At 37.1% G+C, this 12,689-nt stretch overlaps 1 protein-coding gene across 8 annotated transcripts in view; it reads left to right on the top strand.

Annotated features, from left to right (window-relative positions):
• LOC120532859 (EGF-like repeat and discoidin I-like domain-containing protein 3) overlaps positions 1 to 12,689 on the top strand; it is a 939,662-nt gene that overhangs the window by 670,103 nt on the left and 256,870 nt on the right. For all 8 annotated transcript variants that reach the window (XM_039759297.1, XM_039759296.1, XM_039759295.1 and 5 more), the window contains one exon: positions 12,105 to 12,249. In XM_039759297.1, the coding sequence (XP_039615231.1) occupies positions 12,105 to 12,249 (145 nt within the window). The remainder of the gene's footprint in view (positions 1 to 12,104; positions 12,250 to 12,689) is intronic.

Raw genomic sequence — 12,689 nt, 5'->3', positions numbered from 1 at the left:
GTCACCACAGAGCCTTACAGAACCATCTGACTTTAATATAGGAATTACTGTATTGGTAAGGCCCAGTCTGAGAACTGTGCAGGTCTTTTTGAAATCTTTGTAATTCTTCCTGTATCTTATCCCTCATGGCAAATGTACGAAAGAAAAGTGTTTTTTCATCAGAAGAAGCATGATTTTTGTCCTTAACCACTTTCTAGGTGCCCAATTTTTCCTTAAATATTTCTTCATATTGTGCTAGCACTCTTTGTAAGGCTTCACTTGCAGTTTTCCCATAATGTATGTTCTGGGAGTGCTTTATCTGATTCCACTGCAGTTTAATTTCTACAAACCATGCTCTTCCTAAAAGGTTAGGTCCATTTCCTGACACCACAAAAACAGGCAGATTTTTCTTTTTAAACTGAAACTTCAGCAGTCCCAATTACTCTAATAGGCTGTCCTGTATATGTTTCAAGTTTTATTTCCGTTGTCTTAAGCTGTGGCTTTTTTGATTTATTCCACATTATCTGGAAATTTCTTTCATTCATCACTGTAAGGTTGCATCCAGTGTCTATTTCAAATTTAACTGCTTGATCATTTACTTCCAAGTCCACAGTATATGGATCCACTTTCATCTTATTGATTATATGCACTCACCTAATACTATTTTTAATGCTTCCCAATGTGGATGTTTCATCTTCAGCTTTCCTTTCCCTATCTTTCTCTTCAACTTTATGTGAGCAATGTCTCGTTTTCCATTTACTTTTAGTTTCTGGCATCTCTCCCTTATTTTTCAGTTTCCTCCAGCAGACTCTTGCAATGTGTCCTGTCTTTCCAGAAACATTGCATTTTTCAAATTTAAATCTATATTCAGCTGCGATGTAATTTACTCCTTTACATCTGTAACATTCTTTATAATCTCTGAATCCCCTAGCTGTTCTCTTTCTGTGTGCTCTTTGTTCTCTATACGTATGTTTATTTTATGGCACGTTGCAGCCATGTTTCTACTTTGTAAGTCTTGTGTATTTCTCTGTGTTGCCTCTATCGATAATGTAGTCTTTAAGGCATTTTCGAACATTAGGTTTGCCTCTGTCATTCTCTCATCATTAATTCCACAGACGAGTCTGTCTCGTAACATCTGCTGCAGCATATCTCCATAGTTATAGTCTTGAGAGAGTTTCCACAGCTTTACTAGATACTTTGTTCATTTGGTTTACGAGAGTATGAAACAAACTTGTACCTCTGCACAATTTCATTTTGATTTGGGTCAAAATGATTCATAGTAAGTTTAACAATTGCTGGTATGTTTTATCTTTTGGCTTCTCTGGACTGAGAAGATTATGCATTAAGCTATACATTTGCACTCTAACCATACTAATCAATATAGCTCTTTGGCAATCACCATCTGTAATATTTTTGCTTCGAAAAACTCCACGGTATTCTTCACATGTTTGGTCCTTTCCATCAAACACTAACCGCATGCCAATAGTTGCTATTTACCCTTTTTTTCTTCTTCTTCTTCTTAATATATATACTAGCGCAGAATCGTACCTCCGTCCTAGTCTGTTCTTTCCAAGTTCACTGTATGCCTCCATGTACCCTGTTTCTGAGGTGTTTTAGAATCCCATTCCAGCTGGCTTAGTTCATCCTTATGGACAAAATATGTAGTAATTTGTAGTCTGAAATCACACAGTTGCACTTTACTTTATTTCTTTAATGAAAACTCAAAACCAGTTAAGTACAGGAACAACGTCATATATCAGAGAAAAAACACCCACACCGTACATCTGCTCTCCATGCACCTCCCCCTTGACCACGAGCTCCCAGCTACCTCTTATACTAGCTAGGGTTGGTGTCCTCTACTGTCTCTCTGCTTGTAACAATTAACTTTATTCCTCAGTATATCACGATTACTTAATGACTATATTTTGTTTATATATTACTTCAGTAACACTTTATAATAGGTTTTCATTATTTTTCATTAATAAACCATTACAAATTTTTTAATGGATGAAAAGTTTCAGCTTCAGGTACAGCAAAAAAAATCTATAATAATTTTTTTTTTTTAAAATGAAGCATTTCATTCATACTGTCCTGGGTATGACGTTAATCTGCATCCAGCCCTGCATGTAGACCCTCCAACCTGCAAGGAAAACCTGAGTGTTGGTGGCAGAATTGGCACTCCAGCCACCATAAAAATCCTCACACTGTTCCACTCCATGTGAAGTTGTGTGGTGCTTTGGTGTCATCCATTGCATAGCTGCACTTGGGTCCTAATCTGGGATCCTGAGTTGGTTTGTCATGTGGTGGGCGCTGTATCAGTGCATACTCCTAACCTCTCCTCTCTCCTCTATTTAATAACATTTGCTAATGACTAATTAAAGCTATAAGGTGTTACCATTATTTAATGACAGTTACAACTGCTTGAATGTACATGAACCAATTATGTGCATTATATGGTGTAACTTATTCATGAAGATTATTATAAAGTGTTGCTGTTAAACACAATCACATTTTCTGTGCAAAAAACCTGTTGTGTCATAGTTTTAAAATTGTAAAGGGCAGAAGAATGTAGTGCACATTTTAATATAGAATAACATGAACAGTACATTTTGCTGATAAGTTCAGTAATTACAGAAGGCTTCTTGGTACCGGTGTTCTTTTAACTACAGCACTTAATGAAAATTAAGTTCTAATTTCCCCTACAATTGTATGAGTGGTTATAGCAAGCTTCACGTAATCTTCTATAAGATTGAAATCAAATGAAAGTGGACAAGTTGCCCCAGAAATTTCTTGTAGTAGAATATTCTTACTGAGAAGAGACAAGCAGATTATAAACCTCATTGATAGAGCAATGATTTGGCTGCTTAAGAATTTAAAGTGCTTTCTACTTTGCTGCTTACCTTGTGGAAAATTTCTCTGTATGAATAATGAAAAATGACATTTTATTATAATCTCTCTGTCTCTTATGATTGCTTTGACATTCAAAACAATTATTGTATGCAACTGTAAACTATAGTGAATTGGTGGCACAATAGGCAATGTTGCAGTCTCACAGTGGTTATATGCAAGTTTCATTGTTGATTTGGTTAACTTCTTTGTTGTAGGTGAAAGCTCTTGTCATGTTTATGCAGATTTTCTGTGAGTAGTTTGTTTCTTGTTATGGTTCAAAAACATGCAGTTAGAAAAGATGGTAAGACTAAAGTGGTCTGATATGAGTAAATGAGTTAGGGTTATCTTCTTCTCTAAGGTTGTCTTTTTTCCCTTTTTCATGACCCTGCTCTGAGGCACTAGTAAGATAAGTGGCAAATGAAAGAGATAAGTGTCTGAAAGGGAATAATGCCAAATCTAGAGGAGCATGAAGGACATAACATTTTTGTATGCTTTATTTTTTTCTTTAGTATTTTTATCCATTATAACATTTAATGCACTTGATGCTAAAAACTACATTTTCATAGAACATTCACCTTTTGGATTATTTAAAAAATCCTAAATTTATCTAAATGATAAATTGCAGGCACAATGTGCTTTGTGACTAATTTCCAGCTTGAGTAGTTTTAGAAATGTGCAACCTTTATTTTGGAGTCTTTTATAGAAATCTTCCTATGTACTGTCTAGTTTTGGGACCAGGTATAAAAGTGCACTTCCTAGTTTCTTTGATTGTACAGTATATATATAACATATTATGCATTTCTATAGATAGTATATTAAATAATGTTAAATCCTAGTTTAATCTTAAATAAAATGTACTGTAACATAATAAAAATGGATAAACTTTTGTCATTGAAATTGAAAGAATTATTCAAGTGACTGAATTTTGTTCTCTCTCTCTCTATTATTTGGTCTCTGACACTTGCCAGTTTCTTTGGACTGCCCTACTTCAATAAGTGTTGGCATTTCAATTTGCCTTGTGTACATATAGTTCTAGTGCTTCTCTGTATTCAAATGTACTTCCTAGTGTTAAAGAATTAAGAGTCACATTTTGAATGCGGCACAAAAAACAAGCTATTTATCAACTACATAGCCCCACCAATTCTACCTCTGTGCTTATAAAAGAGGAAATGTGCAGGGAGCTGGAGTGTGAGGAACCTTACAAACAGAGATACGGTATGCACAGCTAATCAGCAGCTCTAGTCAGGGTATGCTAGACTAAAGTAGTGAGTCTTCGGCTTGGATTTAAAAGCTGAGACTGAAGGGGCATCTTTTTATGTTAGCAGGCAGATCATTCCATAGTTTTGGGGCTCTGTAACTAAAAGTTCTGCCGCCAAATGTTATTTTATTAATCCTTGGAATCATAAGTAGGCTGGCATCTTGATATTTTAATGTGTGTTCAGATAGGTAATCAAGGTCTTAGCCATACGTTAAAAGGAGGAAAATCAGCCCTAAGCTTAACTGGGAGCCAGTGCAAGGATTTAAGAACTGGAGTTTTGTGATTGTACTTTCAAGTTCTTGTAGTAATTCTTGCAACCGCATTTTAATTGAACTAAAGGCTGCATAAAGAATTATTTGAACAGCCAGTGAATAATGATTTTCAGAAGTCAATCCTTCCAGAAATTCAAGCTAATGGAGTGACTGAAATAAGGCCTCCAATACTCCAACTCCAGAAAGCTTAAAAACTACACCTCTGATGGCGACTCCAGCTTTAGTATATACCATCTTTCAAAAAGTTTATTTTAAAGGAGGCATTATTGTTCTGTTTGGTAACAGTTCACTTTTAGTAAAGTAATGATGCACACCCTCATGTCATAAAGTGTATGGCAGAATAGGTACTAGTAAATTAAGGTACAAATTAGAGACATACAGTGGTGTGAAAAACTATTTGCCCCCTCCCTGATTTCTTATTCTTTTGCATGTTTGTCACAAAAAATGTTTCTGATCATCAAACACATTTAACCATTAGTCAAATGTAACAGAAGTAAACACAAAATGCAGTTTTTAAATGATGGTTTTTATTATATAGGGAGAAAAAAAAATCCAAGCCTACATGGCCCTGTGTGAAAAAGTAATTGCCCCCTTGTTAAAAAATAACCTAACTGTGGTGTATCACACCTGAGTTCAATTTCTGTAGCGACCCAAAGGCCTGATTACTGCCACACCTGTTTCAATCAAGAAATCATTTAAATAGGAGCTGCCTGACACAGAGAAGTAGACCAAAAGGCGGCCAGGAGAGAAAGGCAAAAGGACTGTGTGGCCTGGACTTTGGGGGATCAGTGCTGGAGGCACTGGGGTGTGACTGCACGGTGGACTTGTAAATATTAGTATAAATAAACGGTGTGTGGTGAAATTATGATGTCTGTCTGTCTGTGTCCGGGCCAGCGTTCACAATATATATATATATATATATATATATATATATATATATATATATATACTAGACATTAAGCCCGTTACAATAACGGGTGCTAGAACAGTATTGCATAAACATTAGTAGGAACAGTCTATATTAAATAGCAAGGGTTCTCGACCTCATTCTGCTTCTTGTCATAATTTTTTTTTTCAAAAATATTTTTGCAAGAAGCCTAAAGTAAAATAATAATAAAAATAAAATAGAAACATATATGATAATACAGTAAGTATAATTAATATTGCCTTAGTGTAAAACTTTGTAACAATATGTAATACACAATATCTGAAGATATCTGAAGATTTTTTACCTCATGAAATTTTTCTATAAAATTTCATTATAGACAACATTTTTGTAAATACTCTGTTTGAGTTTGGCAACAGTTTGCCTTGTTCAGGACCTTCTACAACCTTGACAACATCTGAAAAACTTCTAACTCTTGATAATGCCACATATAACTGACTGTGGCTGAATACTGGTTGTGGCAAGTAAATGGCAACTTTTTCTAAGGTTTGCCACTGAGCTTTATTAATTGTTATGGCAAAGGTTAATGTAACTGGAAATTATCGCCTTCTTAAGGTAAAGGCTAAATTAGTAGAGGATGGAGGCAAATCAATATGGGAAATAAAGACGATGTCTCCTTCAGCTGAACCTGTTATTACTTGAGCAATGATGAGGTTTCTTTCCAAGTCTTTAACAAAGAGGCAGGATCCATTGCACAATCCTCTTTTAGTGTTTTTATTTCTAAGGAGCATAATTATTGCTCCCTTTTTAAGGTTCAGTTTATGCCTCGGCATTCCTGTTGGAGTTAGCTGATTAAGAAACTCAATAAGATAGTTCTGCATATCTTGCTCAGTTGATAATTTTTTTTTACGCTCATTTTCCTGTTCTTCTATAGATCTATTTGCTCTTCTGAGTCTTTCTCTTGTAGGGTTTTTATGACGCTCATTTTCTTTGTCTTCAATCGATCTATGTGCTCGTAATTTTCTTTGTCTTTCAGCCTTTCTTTTGTTTATGTTTGCTTGTTGAGCTGACTGTTCTTCCAGGAGATGTTGCTTAAAAAGGGTTTGAGTGTCTGTGTCTTTTGTCCCACTTGACATGTCCTTCTTTTTGGGTGGCATATTGTTAGTAGATAGTTAGTTAGTAAAAATGCACGGGGCACTATGTGTGGCTTCTCTCCAGCAATGGATTTTATGTGCGCAACCGTGAGTACCCAATCAGCACTCTCCCCAGCAAATTCGCGGGGCACTACCTGTATGTGTGCCGTCTCCCCAGCAATGGATTTAATGTGCCCGGTTTCCACCTTTATTCGCTTATCATTCACGGCCGAGGCTACGCCATTCACTGTGTTGCTTATCATGCATGGCCAAGGCTACGCCATTCACTGTGTTTCTTATCATGCACGGCCGAGGCTACACCATTCACTGTGTGCCCAGGTTCCCCCTTTATTTGCTTATCATGCACGGCCAAGGATACGCCATTCACTGTCGTGCAAAGGGCGGGGCACAGTGCGGCCCCGCACATGCGCACTTCACCAGAAGACACTTGTGGCCCCGAGCATGCACACTTCACCAGAAGACACACACACACGGACACCTGGACGCACACAGGGGTTTTATTAAAGAGGATATATATATACAAAGATGCAAAAGAAGTAAAGAATAAAGTGTTGGTGTCATAATGGTAAAACTCCTTTTAACTGAGATGATATGTAAAGAAGTAGTTGAGTATAATAGCATACCACAAATAATAAATGACACCACATAGTATTGTGATTCACCACATTCATCTTCAGACATGTCAAGGATGTGTATGTAGTCCTCCTTACACTGATGTTCCTATTGCTATGGATTAGAGCAGCAGTCTCTAACCTCTTTTGCATCACGGACCAGTTTCGTGTAAGAAACTTTTCAACAGACCAGCCATCGTAAGAGCATAATGAAGCATAATAAAGTGTCTTGTCTTTTAATGCAGGGTGCTTGGTCTCAGTGTGGCGAAGCAGTTTTGAATCTTGTGAACTATACTGTAAAGAAAATAAGATATCACAACTTTTGAGTTTGTACTTCTTTCCTAAGCTTTGACAGATTTTTTTTTATAGAGGTTGGGTGCATGGCTTATTCTGTACAATATAAATGCTTGTTCTGCATAATTTAGCTAAGTAGGTAATAAGTTATAAATATGTAGTGATGTCTTATCCTGTTCTAGGTTTAATCCTAAGTAAAGTCTAAAGTGGAAAAAGGCTTCAGAAAATGGTTAGGTGGAAGGATGAATGATTATACTTCAAATATCTAACATATCAAACATCTAAGAAATTGACAAGTTGTGAGCTGAAGGGATTCATAATTCGTTTGACTTCCGGTTGAGTGAACGCTGGCGGGACTGGTCGCCACTGCTCGCCGGTAACTAGAATATTGATTTTGCTAAGACTAGTGATTTTGATGGTATTTCTTTTGCCATATTGCTGACATCTCTGCGTGGCTATATATGCTATATACTATATACTGTGTCTGCATTTAGCTTCAGCCTAACCTCCGTTTCGTTTGAAACTTACCGGTTTCACGTCTGAGCTGCTTGCGGCCTCCTCGCCTACAATGTGGACTGGTAGGATTTTTGCTTGGTTGTTTGTTTGGAGTCTTCTGTCGCTCGTTATTCAACCTGCGACTGGCCTCCTCCAGTACCCAGCTGCTTAGCTGCTTCGACTGCGTCTTCTCCAGTGTGTGCCTTTGCTGTCGGTGCTATATTTCGACCCGGACGTCATACTTCTCCCTCGTCGGAGATACATCCATCGTGGGTCCCGCGAGATTCCGAACGGACGCCTCGAAAGAAATTAACTCTTTTTGGTCTGATTTTCGGCACCCTCCACATAACACAGATAGGAACGCTGACCATAGCGTGTTGGCCAGCTTAGCTCGGTCGACTAACACCACTGTCAAATACGACAGCAACATTGTCAGCTTTGGTCTATTGAACATCCGCTCACTTATGAGCAAGGGACATCTCATTCAGGATCTCCTCATTGACCGTAAGTTTGACTTTCTCTGTTTAACTGAGACTTGGCAGCAACCTCAAGACTTTTCACAACTTAATGAATGCACCCCCCCGGGGTTTGTTTACACTTGTCAACCCCGTGCATCTGGCCGTGGAGGAGGTATCGCGATAATTTATCGCGAGAAGTGGAAAGTCCTGCCGTTGCCTGCTCCTGCTGTTAGCTCTTTTGAATCGACTGTATGTCAATTGTCTGGGCCAGTTCCAACCATCATTGCAACTGTCTACCGTCCTCCTAAGTCTAACAACAATTTTTTGAACGATCTTGCTACCTTCCTTACCAATCTATCTGTAATTACTCCAAATATAATTCTGCTGGGGGATTGTAATATACATCTGGACAATATCAATATCCCTCTCACTAGAGACTTTTTATCTTGCCTGGAGAGTTTTGGATACCAGCAGCACACTGATGTTCCTACCCATTGTAAAGGACATATCTTGGACCTGATTTGCTGCTCTGGTGTTGTTCATTTTGATCTTACAGCAGATGAACTCACTATAACCGACCATTTTCTCCTCTCATTCAACGCTAAACTTACCTTTTCTTTTCCTAAGCTTCCACGTCTCATAGCCTTTCGTAACATTAAGAATATCAACTTGAATTTGCTGTCTTCTAGAATTGATTCGCAAATGGACTTTTATAATTTATCCTCTCCCATAGAACTGGTCTCATATTATGACACTTGTCTTAATGGTATTCTTAATTCTCTGGCTCCGCTAAAACCAGATCTGTTTCTTTTTCCTTTTCTGCCCCCTGGTTTACGCCTGAACTTCGGTTTCTGAAAGCTAAAGGCAGGCAACTTGAAAGGTTGTTTAAAAAAACCAGACTCTTTGTCCACAAAGATATGTATAAAAATCATCTACTCTATTACAAGGATTGTATAGCTCAAACCAAATCTAATTATTACACTCAGTTAATTACTAGTAATACAGGTAACACCAAGTCTTTGTTTTCTTTACTTAATAATGTTACACAACCTCCAGACTCTTTACCATCTCACCTTCACTCAACTGCCTTCTGTAATTCTCTTATGTCTTTTTTCAATGAGAAAATCCAAAAGATACATCAGCACCTTGGTCCAGATCCTTTCTGTATTTCTTCTGAACTACACTCACCTATTCACTCTTTCTCTTCTTTTTAGCTTCCCACTTCCTCTGAAATCTCAGATCTCATCTGCAAATCCAAGTCATCTACTTGTCAGCTGGACCCCCTGCCTACAGTTTTGGTTAAAGCCTGCCTCCCCTCTCTAGTCCCTCTTATTTCTGCCATCATTCACTCTTCTCTTACTACTGGTATTATTCCCTCATCTTTCAAAACTGCTGCTATAACCCCAATATTAAAAAAACCTGGTTGTGATCCTACTAATTTCAATAATTTTCGCCCCATTTCTAACTTGCCCTTTATTTCCAAAATTCTTGAAAAAATAGTAGCTATCCAACTTCACACCCACTTGTCTCACAATAATCTATATGAGAAGTTCCAGTCTGGTTTTCGCCCCCTTCATAGTACAGAAACAGCACTTGTTAAAATTACTAATGACCTCCTTTTTCTGCTGATTCTGGTCTAATCACTATTCTCACCATTCTTGATCTGAGTGCGGCCTTTGATACTATTTGATACTATAAATCCTGGTTCTCTTCAAATTTTCTTAAATTAAACAGTGACAAAACTGAGGTTCTCCTCATTGGTTCAAAATCATCATTATCCAAAACCAATAATCTTTCTTTTATTATTGATAACTCTGTTGTTTCCCCCACCATCTCAGGTCAAGAGTCTGGGTGTCATCCTCGACAGTACTCTTTCTTTCCAATGTCACATTAATAACATCACCCGGTCTGCTTACTTCCACTTACGTAATATTAATCGCATTCGTCCCTCCCTCACTCCTCATACTACTGCCATTCTTGTTCATAGTCTTGTCACTTCTCGGCTGGACTACTGCAATTCACTCCTCTTTGGTCTCCCTAATAAATCTCTTCACAAGCTTCAGTTAGTCCAGAATTCTGCAGCACGTATCATCACTGGAATCCCATCTTTTCACCATATTACTCTGGTCTTGCAGCAGCTTCATTGGCTCCCGATCAAGTTTCGTATTGATTTTAAGATTCTGCTACTAACTTTTAAGGCCATCCATAACCTCGCACCTCCATATCTGTCTGACCTTCTACATGTTGCCATTCCATCCCGTAACCTTAGATCCTCTTCCTCCACCCATCTGACCGTTCCTCCCTCCCGTCTAACCACCATGGGGAGGAGAGCTTTCAGCTGTTCTGCTCCCAAGCACTGGAACTCATTACCTGCGGATCTCCGAAATATCAAATCATATTCATCTTTCAAATGTAAACTTAAAACACATTTGTTTAAAATGGCTTTTTCTTCTTCCTCCTAATTATAGTGGTTTTGTTTGGTTTTAATTTGTAGATTTTCTGATGTTTTAAGTTGTTTATAATTGTGTTTTGTATTTATTTATTGTTTGTTCGGTGTCCTTGAGTTCTCTGAAAGGCACCTTGTATAAATAAAATGTATTATTATTATTATTATTAAATATCTTTTTGTCATTAACTTTCTCTAATTATCCATTATCACAGTGAGAACAACTTTATTTTCTGTAGTCTTATATCACCATTGAGTGAATGACCAGATGAACAGAAATCATTTGGATTTTTTTTATCATTTGTGCATAGTATTGTATGAAAAAAAAAGCTACTTTACATGAAAAAGATGTCCCCCTTCATTTACTGACTTATCTTATAGTATTTCACCCTCAATGACAGCTTATATTTCTACCACATCAAATAACAATAAACTGTCTACAACCCAGTTCACACCAAGACTACCCCAAAGGAATTTCCGGAGCAAGCCACTTGCATGCCATTCCCTAATTTTTATTCCAACAGATTACATGATTATGCCATCTTTATTTAGTCTCCTGGATCAAATTTCAAACTCCCAAAAACCTAAGGAAAGCAATATGTTGAATATCTCTTTTGTAGAAACTGTACTTTATGGCAACATCCACGTAATATTTCTCCCTGGTTTTCTTTATGTAGTATACGACTGTCATGTAAATGATCTTTATTAAGGCAGTCATTAAACATAACCTTAGTTGCTCTCCGGACTCTTTCAATGCCAGGCTGCATTGCATTGCTTTGGTATGAGTTGCGCTGCCAGAATATATTAGAAAAATTGCAGTGGCAGTTGTTTTTATGTCTAGACAGCCACATGTTTTGGCTGGGTTTTTAGCTTTATTTGATTTTTTTGATAAGCTATACTTCAGTTGTGTCTAAACCAACATTAAAATGCTTAAAAGAAAAATACTTCCAACCATGCTGTGAATTCATAACCACCCAATATGGAGTGGAAGCCAGACCCATTTTTATTTTATGTTGCTTTAATGTTAGATGGTTCAGAAATGTCATCCCTAAGAAAACTGTTTTGGTACAACATATGTTTTGAGTGCTCAGCTAAAGATGTTTTGTTTTTAATTAACAAAATATGAACATTGTTAAATATTTTGAGCTACTTCAGTCACAGATTGGTATAATTAAAATTTGAAAGCTAATGATGCCATCAAATTCAAGAGATTCTACCATGCAGTTAACCTATGTATTACAAGGCAAGCCCAGGAAATACTGATACTGTAACAAGTGTGTTGCATTTATACAATGTTCCTTTTAGCAGAGGATGCAGTGTTATTATCTATCTATTAACTTAATTGTGTCTGTTGTTTTCCAGATTTTCCGTGGCAATATTGACAACAATACTCCATTCGCTAATTCCTTCACTCCCCCAGTGGAAGCCCAGTATATTCGAGTATACCCCCAAGTCTGCAGGAGACACTGTACACTCCGGATGGAGTTACTGGGCTGTGAATTAACAGGTAAGTTGGTGTAGTTGTGCTTGTTCACATAAACGCTGCAAATGGTGTTATGATAAAATAATTACAGTATTGCAGAGGATAATTAACTCAAGTAGAGTGTTGAATTTTATTTTCTTTGCTCCCATCATCAGAGTTTTAAGAAAAAAAGTAGTTGACAAGAAAAAGAAAACTTTCCCGCAGTTTGATATATTTAAACAAAACAAGTTCATTCAGTGTTTGCTTGAATTTCAAGTTTTGTTACTGCTTTTATTTTCATTAAATGAATTTTCTTTCAGCAAATTCACTTCCCACGCATAATTAATGTTATATTATCTCCTGTGTCATGTGCCTTAATTAACTTTCTAACTGACTTTTGTTCAAAATATCTTACATAACTGGTGCAAAAGAATACTATTTTTCTGATGAGTATTTTGGGGGAACGTTTTCAAAATCTGTGGTTT

This window comes from Polypterus senegalus, chromosome 7, assembly GCF_016835505.1.
Source record: "Polypterus senegalus isolate Bchr_013 chromosome 7, ASM1683550v1, whole genome shotgun sequence".
Taxonomy (NCBI): Eukaryota; Metazoa; Chordata; class Cladistia; order Polypteriformes; family Polypteridae; genus Polypterus; species Polypterus senegalus.
This window is presented reverse-complemented; position numbering and strand designations above follow the sequence as displayed.